The 16,465-nt window shown below is 42.6% G+C and overlaps 6 protein-coding genes across 6 annotated transcripts; 4 read left to right on the top strand and 2 right to left on the bottom strand.

The window, feature by feature from the left end:
* Positions 1 to 390: 390 nt before the first annotated feature.
* EAE98_004850 (uncharacterized protein) lies at positions 391 to 2,329 on the top strand (the record flags this gene model as incomplete). The annotated part of the gene is made up of 7 exons (XM_038952471.1): positions 391 to 648; positions 699 to 816; positions 866 to 1,404; positions 1,458 to 1,560; positions 1,614 to 1,767; positions 1,819 to 2,016; positions 2,065 to 2,329. 7 exons carry the CDS (start codon positions 391 to 393, stop codon positions 2,327 to 2,329), a joined length of 1,635 nt encoding a protein of 544 aa, XP_038811121.1.
* Positions 2,330 to 2,757: 428 nt separating this feature from the next.
* On the top strand, positions 2,758 to 3,921 carry EAE98_004851 (uncharacterized protein; the record flags this gene model as incomplete). The annotated part of the gene is made up of 2 exons (XM_038952472.1): positions 2,758 to 3,268; positions 3,332 to 3,921. The coding sequence occupies 2 exons, from the start codon at positions 2,758 to 2,760 to the stop codon at positions 3,919 to 3,921; spliced, it is 1,101 nt and encodes a 366-aa protein (XP_038811122.1).
* Positions 3,922 to 4,055: 134 nt separating this feature from the next.
* On the bottom strand, positions 4,056 to 4,730 carry EAE98_004852 (uncharacterized protein). The gene is made up of 3 exons (XM_038952473.1): positions 4,617 to 4,730; positions 4,423 to 4,531; positions 4,056 to 4,327 (listed from the first exon to the last, which is right to left on the bottom strand). The coding sequence occupies exons 1-3, from the start codon at positions 4,677 to 4,679 to the stop codon at positions 4,230 to 4,232; spliced, it is 270 nt and encodes an 89-aa protein (XP_038811123.1). The 5' UTR covers positions 4,680 to 4,730; the 3' UTR covers positions 4,056 to 4,229.
* A 272-nt stretch (positions 4,731 to 5,002) lies between these two features.
* On the top strand, positions 5,003 to 7,687 carry EAE98_004853 (uncharacterized protein; the record flags this gene model as incomplete). The annotated part of the gene is made up of 1 exon (XM_038952474.1): positions 5,003 to 7,687. The coding sequence occupies one exon, from the start codon at positions 5,003 to 5,005 to the stop codon at positions 7,685 to 7,687; it is 2,685 nt and encodes an 894-aa protein (XP_038811124.1).
* A 951-nt stretch (positions 7,688 to 8,638) lies between these two features.
* On the bottom strand, positions 8,639 to 12,195 carry EAE98_004854 (uncharacterized protein; the record flags this gene model as incomplete). The annotated part of the gene is made up of 6 exons (XM_038952475.1): positions 8,639 to 9,021; positions 9,095 to 9,426; positions 9,476 to 10,975; positions 11,063 to 11,997; positions 12,050 to 12,070; positions 12,133 to 12,195. 6 exons carry the CDS (start codon positions 12,193 to 12,195, stop codon positions 8,639 to 8,641), a joined length of 3,234 nt encoding a protein of 1,077 aa, XP_038811125.1.
* Positions 12,196 to 14,895: 2,700 nt separating this feature from the next.
* Positions 14,896 to 15,092, top strand: EAE98_004855 (uncharacterized protein; the record flags this gene model as incomplete). The annotated part of the gene is made up of 2 exons (XM_038952476.1): positions 14,896 to 14,971; positions 15,031 to 15,092. 2 exons carry the CDS (start codon positions 14,896 to 14,898, stop codon positions 15,090 to 15,092), a joined length of 138 nt encoding a protein of 45 aa, XP_038811126.1.
* Between the last annotated feature and the right edge of the window lie 1,373 nt (positions 15,093 to 16,465).

The following is a 16,465-nucleotide window of genomic DNA, read 5'->3' on the forward strand; positions in this document are numbered from 1 at the left end:
CGGATAACGGTTAGACCCCTAGGGCTCTGAAGCTCTGTCTGGTTTATCAGTGAGGTACAGCCCCAATCATCTTTTGTGGTTATCTTCGGCTTCATAGACTACATGGATTTCATTTACAATTCATTTATCATACGTGATTGTTATCGATTGTTATCCTCCCAAGAAATGGGGATCTACGAAACTATATCGAATTAGTCTCATGGGTCTTCTCGTATGCATGTCTTCCAGATAAGGTAGGTGATACCAGTAAGTTTGGCCTCCCGAGAAAAAAATTGTATGAATACTTGAGGTGAATCCGTGGCAGTATTCACCTCCACTCCTCTGCCTTCTCTTGTTTGTCCTTCTTCTACATTTCTGGGCTCGAGTTTCTCCAAGTCCTCAGTATCCGTCATGAAGTGGTCAATTGTATCCGCGATCTCTTTGCTGGCTGCATCTGCAGCTGCTGAGCACCCATTCCTTCGCAAAGGGAGGTTGGTCCCACCGATTGAAGCAGAAGACGAATTTCCTGTTTCAATCAATGCAGCTGGTGTAAATACTACAGGTTCTGCATTCTTCACCCAGCTTTTAGATCATGACAATCCTTCTAAAGGAACTTTCCAACAAAAGTTTTGGTGGAACTCCGAGTTTTGGGCCGGACCAGGATCTCCAGTAAGAATAACCACAACTTTCAATAATTGTGCTCCCACTGACAATTGTAGATCGTTTTCTTCACTCCTGGTGAAATTGCTGCTGCAAACTATGGTGGCTATTTGACGAACATCACCGTTACCGGGCGCTTTGCGCAGGAAGTTAAGGGTGCCGTTGTTATGGTTGAGCGTATGTATTTTCCACTTTCAGGTTGGAAGATATGCTGATTGTTCTACAGATCGTTTCTGGGGCGAATCTTCTCCATATGATAATCTCACAACAACCAACCTACAACTCCTCACTCTGAAACAAGCTATAGCGGATTTCGTTCACTTTGCCAAGACAGTTGACCTTCCATTCGACTCAAACCATAGCAGCAATGCAGCTTCTGCGCCCTGGATTAATTCAGGTGGTAGTTACAGCGGTGCACTCTCTGCTTGGACAGAATCAACAAGCCCTGGTACATTCTGGGCGTACCATGCATCCAGTGCCCCAGTGCAAGCTATCGACAACTATTGGCAATACTTCTACCCCGTTCAAGATGGCATGCCAAAGAACTGCAGCAAAGACGTTTCTTTAGTTATTGACTATATGGACAACGTCTTGACCCATGGTAGCAAAAGTGAAGTAACTGCACTGAAGACTAAGTTTGGCTTGGAATCTGTCAAGCACAATGACGACTTCATGGCTGTTCTCGAAAATGGCCCTTGGTTGTGGCAGTCAAACAGTTTCTCTACAGGCTATTCAGGCTTCTACCAATTCTGTGACGCAATTGAAGTGAGCAGCCTCTTATCTGAATGGTAGAATATGTCCTAACTCGATAATAATAGAACGTCACCGCCGGAGCCGCTGTCACTCCAGATGCGAACGGTGTTGGTCTTACGACCGCATTGGAGGGTTATGCAAAATGGACCAAGAGCTACATACCTGGCTGTAAGTATCTGGTTGCCAATCAAAGTATTGGGGTACTAACAAAAAGCGAATAGACTGTGAAAGCTTTGGCTACGCTGCCAACGACACATCTTGTTTCGATACACATGATTTCAACAACTTGATGTTCAGAGACTATAGCGTTGGAAATGCAATTGATAGACAATGGAACTGGATGCTTTGCAACGAGCCTTTTGGCTATTGGCAAGAGTATGTATTGCAGAATTGACATTGTATCGCTTGGGCTAACAATTTTGGCAGTGGAGCGCCCAAGAACAGACCTACAATTGTTTCCCGTCTCATCGATGCGAATTACTGGCAACGACAATGTGCTTTGTTCTTCCCAACTGAGGGCAAATACACATATGCCAGTGCTAAGGGTGCGACTGTGGATCGAGTCAACAGATACACTAAAGGATGGGACCTCGAGAAGACCACTCGTCTTATTTGGACAAATGGGTATGTGGCTTTGTCCAAGTTGCTAACAACCTGCTGACATATCGATAGTCAATATGACCCATGGAGAACATCCGGTGTCAGTTCTCAATTCAGACCCGGTGGCGAATTGAAGTCTACTGCGAAACACCCAGTACAAATCATTCCTGGCGGATTCCATTGTTCAGATCTCCGATTGAAGAACGGACAAGTCAATGCTGGCGTCCAAAAAGTAATTGATAATGAAGTGGCACAAATAGTGGCATGGACAGCAGAGTATTACAATCAAAATTCGACTCGCCCGTCATATGGAGGAGGACATAGACGAAGATATTAGTATGGCAGTAATCTACAACGAGGTAGAAGGAAGAAATCTACCCGATTGAATAATGAGAAATGAAGATATTCATCAACGTTGCAGCTTCTGTGAAAGAAATAGACTGGAGCTCAAACATGATTCTCAAGATATCTACTCGTATTGAGCTGTGAATAGTGATAAATTCGTACATGCAAATAAACGACCTCATCCTTATTAACGTCAAAACGGGTGGGGTTTTCCAGGACGACCCGGTTTGCTAGTTCCTTATCGCTTATCGTTAGCCACTTCCGAGCAGCACCGCAAAAGCAAGCTGTCCTTCCTCTCTATTAGAAATCAAACCAACTTCTGACAATCAGGTATTTAAATCCCAAGAACTCCTTCAAAGCTAAGGGGTTTCCTTCAATCATACAAATACTTACATCTTTTATCAGAAACGAATCATCAAAATGGTTCTCTTAAAAAGTCTCGTGTTCGCTGGCCTTGCCACAGTTGCAACAGCTTCATCTGCCGTTATCGATCTCATTCCTTCGAACTTCGATCAATTTGCCTTCGAGGGCAAGCCAGCTTTGATTGAATTTTTTGCACCATGGTGCGGACATTGTAAGACCCTTGCACCAGTTTACGAGCAGCTTGCTTCGGACTTTGCATTTGCAAAGGACAAGGTCACAATTGCGAAAGTCGATGCGGATGCAGAGAAGAGCTTGGGCAAGAAATTCGGCGTTCAAGGTTTCCCAACCATCAAATACTTCGATGGAAAGAGCAAAACCCCAGAGGATTACAATGGAGGCAGAGATATCGATAGCTTAACAGAATTCATCACACAGAAGACTGGTGTTAAGCCAAAGAAGGCAAAGGCTGCCCCAAGTGCCGTCGAGATGTTGAACGATAAGTCATTCAAGGAGCAAATTGGCAGTGACAAGGATGTTATTGTTGCTTTCACTGCACCATGGTGTGGCCGTAAGTCTATCCAGTATCTGCGTTGACAATTACAATGACTTGCTAACTTTTTTTTTGTTTCAGACTGCAAAACTTTGGCACCAGTATGGGAGAAGGTTGCTTCAGATTTCGCCAATGAACCCAATGTCGTTATTGCCAAGGTCGATGCCGAAGCAGAAAACTCCAAAGCAACAGCCAAGGACCAAGGCGTTACCTCTTACCCCACCATTAAGTTCTTCCCCAAGGGAAGCACTGAACCCGAAGCATACTCTGGTGGACGTTCAGAGAAGGATATTGTCGAATTCATGAACAGCAAGGCCGGTACACACCGTGCTGTTGGTGGTGGACTTGATGCTACTGCTGGTACCATCGAGGCTTTGGATGCTCTCGTCACCAAATTTACTGGTGGTTCAAGCATTGCTGAGATCGCCGCAGAAGCTACCAAGGCTGCTCAAGAATACAAGGAGGGTGCACAATCCAAGTACGCCGAGTACTACGTTAAGGTCTTCGATAAATTGAGCAAGAGTGATAACTACGCCGCAAAGGAACTTGCTAGATTGGATGGTATCATCAAGAAGGGAGGTTTGGCACCAGAGAAGTTGGATGAGTTTACAACCAAAACCAACATCTTGAGAAGATTCATCGAGAAGGCAACCGGAAAGTCTGAGTTGTAGAAAGATTAAGTTGTTCAATGTAAAAGGGGGTAAACGAGTTGATTTCAACACTAAAAGTTTATTTTGGATTGTTCTCGGAGACGTAGATAACTGTATGCGAATGAACACTTTATGAATCATGTACTTTTGAATAACTACCTTGGTATCTCGTCCCATGTCCTCCCATTTCAACGCCCGTTTGTACAATTGTAATCAAACTTCCGTATGCAATTCCACCCACGTTTGACAACACTGCAATCTATATTCCCCCTCATCTATCGGCTCCAAAATTTAATCAAGAATATGGTAATGTAGTTGTACCTTGCAGATTACATCTTCGTAGGGCTGCCTCGGCCGTCCCCCTTCGGATCCATATTACTTTGCAGTGTAGCCTCGAGATTATCTAAACGTCGCGACATTTCGTCCACTATTCACATATATTTAGCCGTTGTACTCCATCATAACCCCAAAAAGCATGTGTAAGAAGAAGAGTGTTGCGCTGGAAAGAAAGGAGAAACACACTCTTTGCGAAAATCTCGCTCGAAACGCCAGCGAATTTATTCGAGAGAGAATTTAGAAGTTCATCGACAACGAGAGAAAGCTCAGCGGTGGCTGAGGCATCGGTTGCTGCCTTTGAGTAGGTTTGATAGTTAGTTACGAGTACGGAAGCTTGAGGTTAGGGCGGTGCTACGGGTAGAATAGTGGTGTTTACTGACAGATGTGGTGGAGATGGTGGACATGCGATTTGGGTTTGGGGATTTAATATCGTTTGTTGCCATGATTGTGGGATAGTTGGTATGATTTTGTAGATAGATAGAGCGACGTTACTATGGTTCAGAATTTGAGGTAGAGACAGTGTAGTGTTTTCTTTTTTTGTTTTTGGGTGAGGAAAAGAAATCAGTGAGGATCGGTATTTAAGAGGGGAATGTGCCCGATGATGCCTCATTACAATGATTGATCGTACAAGATATCAAATTCACAAAAACTAAGCATTTCTCGAACTTTGCAGATGCAAAATGTCTTTTCATCTTTCTCATGGATGAATAGAATATGGAATACTCCCACACAGTAATAAGAACAAAAGGATAAACAATCCGCAAATATGCCACCCCAACGCGGTGATGTCTCTCTTATATTTTTCGTCATCATGGTTCTATGGTGGATTGCGTCCAACGACACCGGACTCCCATCCAACCTCGGGGATTCACAAAATACTGCAGAGGAGCAGTTGGCACACAATAGACATGTGTTTGGAGTGTTGAATACAACAAGTTATGGGGATTTCGCACCGGAGAAATCGGACGATCCAAGCTATTTGAACTTGACTGGGTTTAAGGCAGAGGATGGATATAAATGGGAGAGATTGCGTGCTTTCAAGGAGAGGAGTGATGAATTGAGGAAGTGGGCGAGAGGGCTGCAGGATGGATCGAATTCTGACAGGGAGGGCGGCCGGGGATTGGAGGGCAGGATTTATACCAATGTGACGGGAGTGGTGAGGGGAAATTGGGCCAGATACATGAGTGGTTTGCTAGCGGGGAAGGAGAGAAGGAGTGGATTGAATCTAAGTGTTATTGCGCCGGGGGTCGCTTGGGCCCTCACAGACGAGGAGCTGTGGACAAGGAATGTGACGGGGAGGGAGGGGAAAGTTATGTTGAGGTTGGATGAGGCTGCGGTAGAGGAGATGATTGTACAGGTGACTAAGGAACATGTCACTGAAGGCGAAAATTCAGCGAAGGCCGAAGAAGAAGCTTCGAAGAGGGAAGCAAAGATTGAGAAAAGGGACATATCCGATGGGATTGAGAGAGTCGATCTTGGAATTGGCGCAAATCCGGGTACAGAAATACTTGTAAGGGAGATTGCGGCTACATTAACAGTTCAAGATGAGAGTAGTAGTGGAGATGGACATGAAATGAGGATGCATGGTGTACATTGGCCAGATGAAGGGGGAGTTCTTCTAACAACTACCAGTGATAAGTTCGCAGGAGCTTTTGGTCTTCCTCATTTTGCCACCGATGAGGAGCATTTCACAAGCAGTGCGGAAATTATGAAGAAAATTTGTTACCGCAGACTACAAAAACTTGAGGAATCCGCGAAGGAGAATCCGAAAAGTCTTCTTGAACCAAATTCGGGCCAAATCGATGGGTTACCAACACCCCATTGCGAATATATCTTGTTTGCTCAAGTATTACCTTTGAAATTTAATGGCCTCGAATATGATGACAGATCACCCAAGGCACACAATTTTGTCCAAGAACTCGAAAACGAACTTCGATTCCCAAATGGTGCTCCTATTTCCCAGGCGCCGAAACTACAGCTATCTACAATAATCTTCTCGCCTGATTGTGGATTTATGCTCGAATCGAAAGGTCCGCCAAACTTCGCTCCTGTGGATGGAGAACACCTTGTTGGTTTGAAGCAAGAGGTTTGGTTAGAAACTATTCGCTCTTGGTTATTGGTATTTGCTGCGGTAGCTCTCGGACAGGCATTGATTCTGAAGGATCAATGTAAAGAGGCTTCTACACCATCAACTGTGGGCCGTGTTAGCATCCATACCGTTGCCATGATGCTTTTAGCAGATGGATTGTTGTTCTTTACAATGTCACTGGCGAGCGCTACATTATCTAGTATATTTCCATCTGCGTTGTTGACATCATTTGCCGGCTTGATGTCTGTGGCACTTGGAGTTCGCTTTATCGTAAATATTTATGGAGTTCAAGAACCTGAACGATTGGAGCAAGAAAGGGCACAAGCGGCTGCTTTGGCAGAATTGCAAGCTAGGAATCCACCTGCAGCTGTGCGATCAGCACCGGTTATCACGGCAGCGGGTGTAGCTACCTTACCCTTACCTATCGCATCTTCAACTCAAGCTCCACCTCGAAACGCATCTCAAAATGTTCCCATCATAGTCCCTTCAGATCAAGACGTGGACGCAGAAATAGCTGAAAATGTCAATGCGACATTCGCGGTACCTCGTCCAGCGGGCACTCCAGCTATCGTTCAACAATCGAGAGTAACCTCCGACATAACTCCCTACTACGGCCAGTTCATTCTCCTCCTAACCGTGATACTTCTCCTTTCCATCATGTCCACCACCTGGCCTGTTCCTATCCGCACAGCATATGTCTACCTTTGCTCCTTCACTTACATGTCCCTCTGGATTCCCCAGATAAAACGCAACATCACACGTAATTGTCGCAAAGCGCTTCTTTGGCGTTTCGTCATAGTACAAAGTTTACTAAGGTTATCTCCTTTTGCTTATTTTTTCCTCTATGAGGATAATTTTCTCTTTAGTGAGAGTAGCTGGACAGCAATGATGGTTTTAACAGGATGGGTCTGGTGTCAGCTTGTAGTACTGTACAGTCAAGAGGTTCTTGGTCCCAGATGGGCAATCCCAAAACGGTTCGGATGGTACAAGGAGGGCTGGGACTATCATCCAGTACTGCGAGAAGATAACGTTGAGTCTGGAGGTTTACCAATTGGTCTTGTGAAAGTCCCATTGGGTTCTCCTACAACTCCAGGATTTGAGGAAACAGATATGAGTGCGGATGAGAGAGATAGTAAAGCGGGGATTAGAACAGTGGATTGTGCAATATGTATGCAGATCCTTGAGGTTCCGGTTGTGGGGATAGGAGAAGAGGAGGGCGCAAAGGGTGTGTTGGGGGCGTGGGATAGGAGGAGTTATATGGTGACGCCTTGTAGACATGTTTTCCATACTCAGTGTTTGGTGGGTTGGATGAAGTATCGTTTGCAATGTCCAATTTGTAGGGAAGGCTTGCCACCTTTATGAGGTACATAGGAAGGCTTTTTCGATTGAACATTTGAACATTAACAATGGATCAGTCGGAATGGATTAGAGGGGAAATAAAAAGTAAGAGTTATCGAACATACTCACCGCACAGCGTGAGGTTTTGTGACATAATCCCTGCAAAATTCATGTTTTCCTATATAAACTAAAATCTTATATAATTTATATAATTATTGATATTAATTTATAAAAACTTCGTAATGAATAATTTGAATTATTATTTATATATAAAAATTTCGAATTTATTTTTAAATATTTTTGTTAAAAAATTATATAAGCTTTTAATTGAAAAAGTTCAGAATTTTTAACTTGTAACGCTTTTCCCATACAAAATAAGCGAATTTTTCGAATTTTTTCGAATTTTCAACTTTAACCCCTCAAAAATACTATTATAAAAATATTTAAAAATAAATGATATATTTTTTTGAATAATTTAAGTAATTTTAAATCTTTCCATAATACTATATTCAATTTTATCTAATACATTCATAAATAAACCAGGGTATAAAAAGCTGAATAATCGTATATTTTAGCCGGAAAAGTGTTACATGTACGATGAGTAGGTTCCAGAACTCTTACATAAGCGTACATATTGGATAAGATAAGGCGCATAGTATATAGCGAAAGGCCAATTAAAATTGTAATAATACCGAAAAAGAAAAATCTGTCCCCATTGTCGCCCCGCCCCCCCCCCCCCCCCCCCCCCCTTTCACCCCGTTTAAGTTAAAAATCATACAATGCCATGCATTAAAAGCGAGAACATTTTCACTCATACAGACACACATTCAGCTTCTGAACAAAATACAGGTGTATCTCTTTCAACATAACAAGAACAGAAAACTAATTCTATATATCTGATATACGAACTACAAAAAAGGATAACCTCATTCACCTCTTTGAGCATCTTCCCCACCAAACTTCACAATATCCCCCCTATCTCTTCAACGTCTTCTGTTTCTCCGCATCCCTAACCAATTTCTCGCCCTCAACCCTCAACCCCTTCCTCTTCCTCACGCCATCCATATATTTCTTCGCCACATTCTCCTTATCCGCCAATTCTCCCAAATCCTCCAAATCATCCTCCGTGAATGGTGTCCAGAACGGATCTTCATCTAATACCTCGTAGCCCTGGAAGATGAGTTGCGGACTAGCTGCTCCGGATGTTCTCTTGCGGATTTCATCCGAGAAACCAAAGGAGAGAGCGACGGGAAGAAGCGATACGATGGTAAAGAAGGGGGTACCCTCTTTGAGGGATTCAGAGAGAATGTGTCCGCGACGACGGGTGAGCACGTCGTAGACGCGACCGAGGACTTCGGCTGTTGTTTGTGTTAGTCTATCGGATTGACTTCCAAAGTCTTGATTAGTCTATGATTTGTAGGAGTAACTTACTGCTAGCCTGGATTTCACAAGAGTACATGGCAAGCATGAGTCTTGGGGACCAGTCCAAGAAACCTTGTTTGATAGCTTGTTGAACAGTTTTGATCACTTCACCAGTCAATCTACCAAAGTTATCACGGGTAGATGATTCTTCGTCGGTGGAAGGAGCAATGGTGACCTCTTCGAGGAAAACAGCGATACCTTGGATAGGCTCATTGCATAGAGGTCCTTGGGCAGTGGCGAGTTGGAAAGCATAACTGATCTTGTCAGAAAAGGAACGGGCTTGGAGAGCCTGGGTTTGAGTTGCCGATTCTTGAGAATCGGCAGTGGTGTCTTCACGGAGACTTTGAAATGTTAGTATACTCTTTATGATTGAGAGTTGATTGGACTTACAATTTTCCAAGAATTCCATCTGCGGTGGAATCAATTAGAAGATTAGGCCCAGTTCTTCGTGGTCCAAACGCAGTAATTTGATCTACTGCTGAAGCCCAAATATCCTTTTGACCTTTCACTCCTTCGAAAGTCTTCTGAAGTTCTTCCTTAAACTCATTCAACGACAGAACCTTCTCACCACCCAATACTTCATCAACCTCTTCCTGCTCGGCTGACTCTTGTGTAGAGTCATCACCAGTCTTCTTGCTCTTCTCCTCTGCTTGACGATCGGAATAAAGTCTCTTAATGGCACCAGCATTCTTGCCCAGGAATTCAGTGACTTCAACTGGAAGAGGTCTTACACGTAACCTAATCGTGATTTGCTTTGACGTAGTCGACAATACAACAGTACCTCTTCCAAGCTCCTTGTCCGCCGGAGGTTTCATATCTTCAGCTTTGACAATAGTTTCTCGATATGGTACAATCGGCTCTCCTGCTTGAATATCACACCCAGCAAATCTTTCACGAAGATCTGTCAAACAACGCTCTAAATGTAATTCTCCTGCTGTAAGTAAAACATGTTCACCACTTGCGAATTGTTCGTACTCAGCACAAGGATCACTCTGAACGAGTAACTTTAGACCTCGAATCATCTTGTCGAGATCTCCAGGCCAAGCTGGCTCTAAAGCAACACGAACGATAGGCTGAGAGCCCATGTTGACTCCTGCGAGATTAACACTCCCCTCCAATTGACTGCAGAGGGTTCCAGATTTGAGGATATGGCCTTCAAGGCCTCCAATACCAAATACAACACCTGCTGGAACAGAAGTAAGTGGTTCTAATCCACGGCCCATCAACAAGTATAAAGCAGTTACTGTAACCTTCTTTGGTTCAGGACTATTGTGTGGATTTGCAGGTGAGAACTTTGGTGGTAATACATAAACAGAATCCCCTACAGATAGAGTCCCTGAATAAATTCGTGCAAAACCTATCAGATGTTCTGGGTCTGTTTTCTTCTCTTCTTCGGCGGGCTCTTCAAGGCTTACTGCTCCAAGCGCATCAGATACTCCATCAACAGATGTGGAGGCTTCTTCCAAAGCCTGCTGTCTTGCAATCTCTGCTCGCTTCCGTCGACCCATCTCCAAGGCTTCCTCGGGACTTAGAGCACCTCCTCGTCGCTTATTTTCGGGTAGTTCGCTCTCCGGGATCGAAACCATCTTACTTACATAAGCCACAACGGGCTCCTCCTTTGAAGTCTTAAATTTGATCATTGCTTCTCTAACCTTAGGATCTACATGCGATGCACCAGGAGATTCATCAATAAGTGCTGGTAGTCTACCTTCTTGAGCGACTGGAGGAGCGGGTAAAGATTCAATGACGGAAACTAATAAAGCGGTTGACAATGGTAACCATGCTGAGAACAATGTCGTAAGAATAGCTCGTGGATCGCGGGAACGCGTAACATGTGGAGGTAAAGTAATATTTAATGACTTTGTAATTTTCTCTGTCATGGCAGGATCACTAAATGAAGTAAAGTTAGAATTGGGAATTAGATTGCATAAGATTGGATGTATGAACAAGTTAAAGGAGAGATAGAATTTCACGCACCCCTTTCCATTATCACCACCTGTTGTTGCTGCATAAACAGCCCATACCTGTTCCAAAACTAATTGGACAAATAATGGTTTCAAATTTCGCCCCTTGAGATGCTTTGGTCCAAGTACTTTTTTGGTCTTTGGATCCAGATAGAAATCTCCCCACAAGACTTTCTCCATTGCAGTCCTCTTGATTCCCAGTTTCTTCTCATATAAGCTGGCAAACTGTCTAACCGTGAACGCCCATCCATCAATGGCACTGCTAAATATGACATTATTTTTCTCTGGCGCAAAGTAAATATCCTCATCGTCCTTTTCTTGGAATTCATTGATAGCTTCGGTATCAATCGAGGTGCTTCCATCATTCGCTGTCTTTTCTTGTTCTTTCGCAGCGGCAGCGGCAATTCTCTCGTCGACCTTTTCTCTCCAGTTCAGATCCTCCTCCATTCTCTCACCTTGGAAAAAACTTCCAAGTACCGCATTAACTTGCTCCAATAATTTGCTCAAATGTGTATATGCTTCCGCTGGTGTCATCTTCAGTTCTGTAATGAGTCTGTCCATCTTATTGATTACCAATAGAGGCTTCATATGTTCTACCCATGTCTGCCTTAGAACGGTAACAGTCTGACTGCAAACTCCTTCCACAGCATCCACCAACACAACAGCTCCATCGCATAATCGCGAGGCAGTTGATACCTCACTGCTGAAATCGATGTGCCCTGGCGAATCTATCAAATTGATCAAGTATTCCTTCTTTTCGGGTGTAGCATCTGGCGCATTTCGTCTCAGCATGGAAAAGTATAAGGAAATGGCAGAAGATTCCATAGTAATTCCGCGCGTCTGTTCATCTGGTCGAGAATCCAGGTATCGTATTTTACCTGCGAGTTTCGGGGAGATAATGCCATTGGTCGCAATCAAGGCATCTGAGAGGGAAGTTTTTCCATGATCCTAAAGATATTAGCAATGGACAAAGAGATGTATGAACGGGATATGTGCTTACAACATGTGCTAATATACATATCTTGAGAGGACGTTGTTAGCATTGGGAGTCTTAGCATTAAATCTACCCCGCCAAAGACCTACATTTCTGATATCTGGCGCATTCTGTTGCAGAGCAACTAGCTTCTCTGGATTAACGATCGGCATTCTGTATATGGATGTAAAATGTATGTGTTTGATATGAATGAAATACTGAAGGCGAAATTTATATGCGCAAAGAGTATTTCTATCTCCCGTCGAGTCTGCCTATTTGGGGCGACTTTATCTAGTGGATGGTTACTGGAAGTGATATCTCTATATCTATTTGAGCTTTGAACGTTTTTCTAGGTGGTATAGACTGAATATTTAATGCGCAAAAAAATGACTCATAATGATTCAATATGTTTCGAAGAGAGAGATAGTGTGTGATATATTGTAAAATATTTGAACTTCGACCATGGATACGTTAGAAGATGGATTATTTTTTGACGCGGCCGCTCTTCCGAGCATAACGTCACCGAACCCCGCCAAATCACAAAGGAGAAAGGTTAACAATTATCACTTCACATGTTTGGGTACGAATAGATTATTTTGTGATTCTGTGAGATTACTTGAGTATTTATTGAACTAATAAGTCGCACACCACTCGAATACTAATACATAATCGGGAACACTTTATAGAACTCATAGATGTTCCAGGTCGGACATTGGAACTCACATGGCCCTTTGTGCTTGATTCCGAAATAGCTTTCAACATCTGCAGCATCGATTTTCTACGTTCAACAATGCCATAAAGTTTCTCTTGGCCTTATCACCGCTGGCCGTTATCTATGCATCTCAGGAGAATTTCCGCCATTCTCATTGTTCATAGAAGAAAGTGAGAACCAGTTGATACACCAGCAAGAAATCACAAGACTGTATGAAGTAGAGAGGGATATATTGATCGTACTTGGAAAAATTCAGTATAAGATAGGGTATAACCTTACTAGTAATGATATCGTACTCATCATATAAACCTGGATTTCCGGATCTGAAGCTATTGCTTAAGTGTACCTACCGCAGGCATTGAAGCGCCAAAGAAGCGAAGAATACACTGTTACACGTATCCATACTTGAAATGATCTTAACATGGTATATTTCGGATGAACCGATATCCACGACGAGCGAGCGCGGCAACTTTGAGGGAGTATGGTAGGGGTATCTCGCTAAGCCCCTACTACACACTTTGAGCGATAACTAGACGAAGAATAATCATAGAAACTAGCTTCTACCTTTTGCCTTTCATATTGATCCTGTCATTATGATGGAGAAGAATTTGAGAAGTGTTGAAGGAGTGTTAGTGGCTTTCCACATGAATATTATTATGTTAGGCCCACCAGTAGGTGTATCGACTGACGGGATATTATAGGAGAGTAACTTATAGATATCTTTCAATATTTCGATTTATATTGGATAGATCATTTTGTAGTTTCGTACTTGAGTATCGGATTGAATCGCACACCAAATTCGAATACAGCTATTTAGTTAGATAAATAGTAGATACACTCTGTAGAACTCATTAATATCCCAATTCTGTTTTAACAATCATATGACCCTTCATGCTTGAATCCAAAATACTATTGAATAGCTTATTTCAAATATGATTACCATAGCTTATAAAATCAGAATACATTTCCATACCCAGATTCAGATTTGACTATCAAATAACTCTTCAAGGTTAGGAATTAGAAATGATATAGCATTTATCTTACCTATCACGTACAAAAAAGCGAAAGTAGCTAATCGACCGATCCGTAAGTACCTATGCATACTCGAGTACTTGCTGTTGAGAAGTTCCAGCATCGCACAAATGCGACTTCACATTCAATTATCTCATAAAGTTTCCGTTGGTCTTGTCTTCATTGGCCAATCATCTATATGTCTTTCAGAAGAATTTCAGTCATTCTTACCGCTGTAATAACCTGTTGATGTATCGGCAAGTAAGACCAAGTTGGTAGGTATAGAGTAAAAAGAGATATATTGATTGTGCTAGCTAGAATTCGATCCAAGATAGGTATGCTAATAATGATATCACGCTTTTCGTGTTAATTTGGACTTTTGGACTTGAAACTGTTGTTCAAGTGTGCCTACCCATAGGATAATCTAACATGGTATATTTCGGATGAATTGATATCCGCGGTGAGTGCGGCAGGTAGGAGAGATTATAGGGGTGTTGCGATGAAGGGGTGTTTCTCTAAGCCCTACAAATTCCGAGCAATGATTAGACTAAAAAAGATGATGTGAACTGTTTGTACCTTCCAATTTTATCCTATTTTGACAAAGAGGAAGACTATGAAAAGTGCCACAGAAACGTTAGCGACTACCTTCGTGAATATACCAAAAAATTGTAGAATGCTGAATCAAATTGATCCACTTGGAAATCAATGTTTAGACGAAGTGCCACGACTTCATAATATGATTTCTTTGTATATAGCTAACGTGTAATTGACATTCATACTGTAAATTCTCGACTCTCTATCATGTTCAAGAAACCAAAGTGCGCTCCTTCATCCCCCCAGAATCTCGCTTAGCACTTTCCCAGTCTGTCGACTTAGCCATCGCCGCGACTTCCCAGAGTTGAAAGAAGAAGATTAGCAGTGGCCGTCATTACCATTAGAGCTTTCACCATGCATCCTTCTTTCCTGCAGATGTTGAATATTGACTATATTAGAGTAGAAAATCGCCCACTTTCTTTGTTTTCCTCTATTTCCTTTTCATCAACTCTTCTCAATACTAATTTCTTCTCGATCGATAATTTTCTTCCTCCCGAGTTTTTTCTTATATCATTTCGTTCTTTACTGAATGAATTCTGAGCTCTTGATTACCACAATGCCATTGCTGAAGACCGCCTCGGCATCATTTCCACCGTCTCTCGCTGGTAACAGAGATGTATATACCTCACCACGTAAGTCAATACGATCTTCCATACCAACAACTCTTGGCAGGTCACTAATATACTTGCAGTCAGCAAATTTTGCCTTGTCGTTGAAATTGAACTGGTCAAAATGATCATCGCAGCAGGGTAGAATACTGCATGTATTGTGTTGTGACAGAGTGTGAAAGATTATATATTAAGGTATGGGTAGCTTTGCAAATGATTACAAAAGACCACTGAGGCTTTAGCCAATGACGATTTCAAATCGTTACGACTTTATGATGCATTGGCTACCCCATACTTCTTTACAGAACCGAGCGAGCGATCGAGCGTCCATATCGAAATCCTCAGCCAAGAGAGAATGCTTGAGCAGCTCTTCGAACAAAATTCGCCCAACCCGACGAAAACGTACCGGCCAAACGGGCTGGTGACTCTCTGACAAAGCAGGCTACAATGAGGTATGTTAGGCATCAATAACTTTGTCGTGTCGTTGATGCATTGTGCTGATGGAATTTAGAAGTGCAGTGTCGCTGGGAACAGGAGGCTGGAGGTAACGTCGCCTCTCTCGGAAAGCCATCGCCAACAAAACTAAGTGTTGTACCTAGCTTGCGACGACATATCGACTGTGATTTGGAGGACAGCTTTGAAGATATCTTGCAGCAGAAGGGTGGGCGATGGAAATTGAGGAAAGGTGTCATAACCATGTATTGTCCAAAAGTCAGCCTGTATGGCCAAGAATTCAAAGATTCCAATGTTTGATCCGCATGACCTTATAATGGAAGCATGTATGATGTGATGGTAGTGTAGTGAATCAGAACACGTGATGCATGGCCACTACGGAGGTACATGCCCTAATTTTTGTCTCACCGCCTTGAATTTACCATCAATCAAATCATTTTGCCCATACAAATCAATCCTTGACTTCGAAAGCGGTGAGACAAAGATTAGGGCATGTACCTCCGTAGTGACGACTAGCTGTCTAGTTCGCTCTTTAGTGTTTTTCTGAGAGATATAAAAACCCCACACAACCTCCAAGGACCCATGGCTACCACTACAGCCAGTGCGTACATGTCTATCTGTGTTGCTACAGGGTGAAAAAAGCAACACAGTCTCCAAAAGTCGAAACAAGTTCTATCTGTGATGATATCCATTTCAAGAGGCAGAAAGTCTTCATGAATGATGATCTTGGGATCAAAGTTCATTTGAAGTACCGCTCTCGAGATGAAATTCTGAGATTAAATCTATCAATGTCAAAGTCGTAACGAGTACTATCTGTGATGATATCCATTTCAAGAGGCAGAAAGTTTTCATGAATAATAATCTTAGGATCTAAATTCATTTGAAATACCGCTCTCGAGATGAAATTCTGAGATTATACCCATCAATGTCAAAGTCGTAATGATATTATCGATGATGATATACTCTGAGACATGGAAACAAACTCGAATGCCGGCAGTACTCAAGGGTGGAACAAATTACTGTAACAAGCATTGATAGTGGACACTCACTCTGAAGTTTTGAACC

The sequence above is a fragment of the Botrytis deweyae genome, assembly GCF_014898535.1.
Source record: "Botrytis deweyae strain B1 chromosome Unknown BDEW_009, whole genome shotgun sequence".
NCBI lineage: Eukaryota > Fungi > Ascomycota > Leotiomycetes > Helotiales > Sclerotiniaceae > Botrytis > Botrytis deweyae.

Bases quoted from the DNA above. Each gene is read 5' to 3' on its own strand.
- EAE98_004852 (XM_038952473.1), bottom strand. From the start codon at position 4,679: ATGGCAACAAACGATATTAAATCCCCAAACCCAAATCGCATGTCCACC. The intron at 4,532-4,616 runs GTCAGTAAACAC...ACCTACTCAAAG, and splicing joins CCACCATCTCCACCACATCT to GCAGCAACCGATGCCTCAGC. The intron at 4,328-4,422 runs GTGTGTTTCTCC...ATATGTGAATAG, and splicing joins GAGCGAGATTTTCGCAAAGA to TGGACGAAATGTCGCGACGT.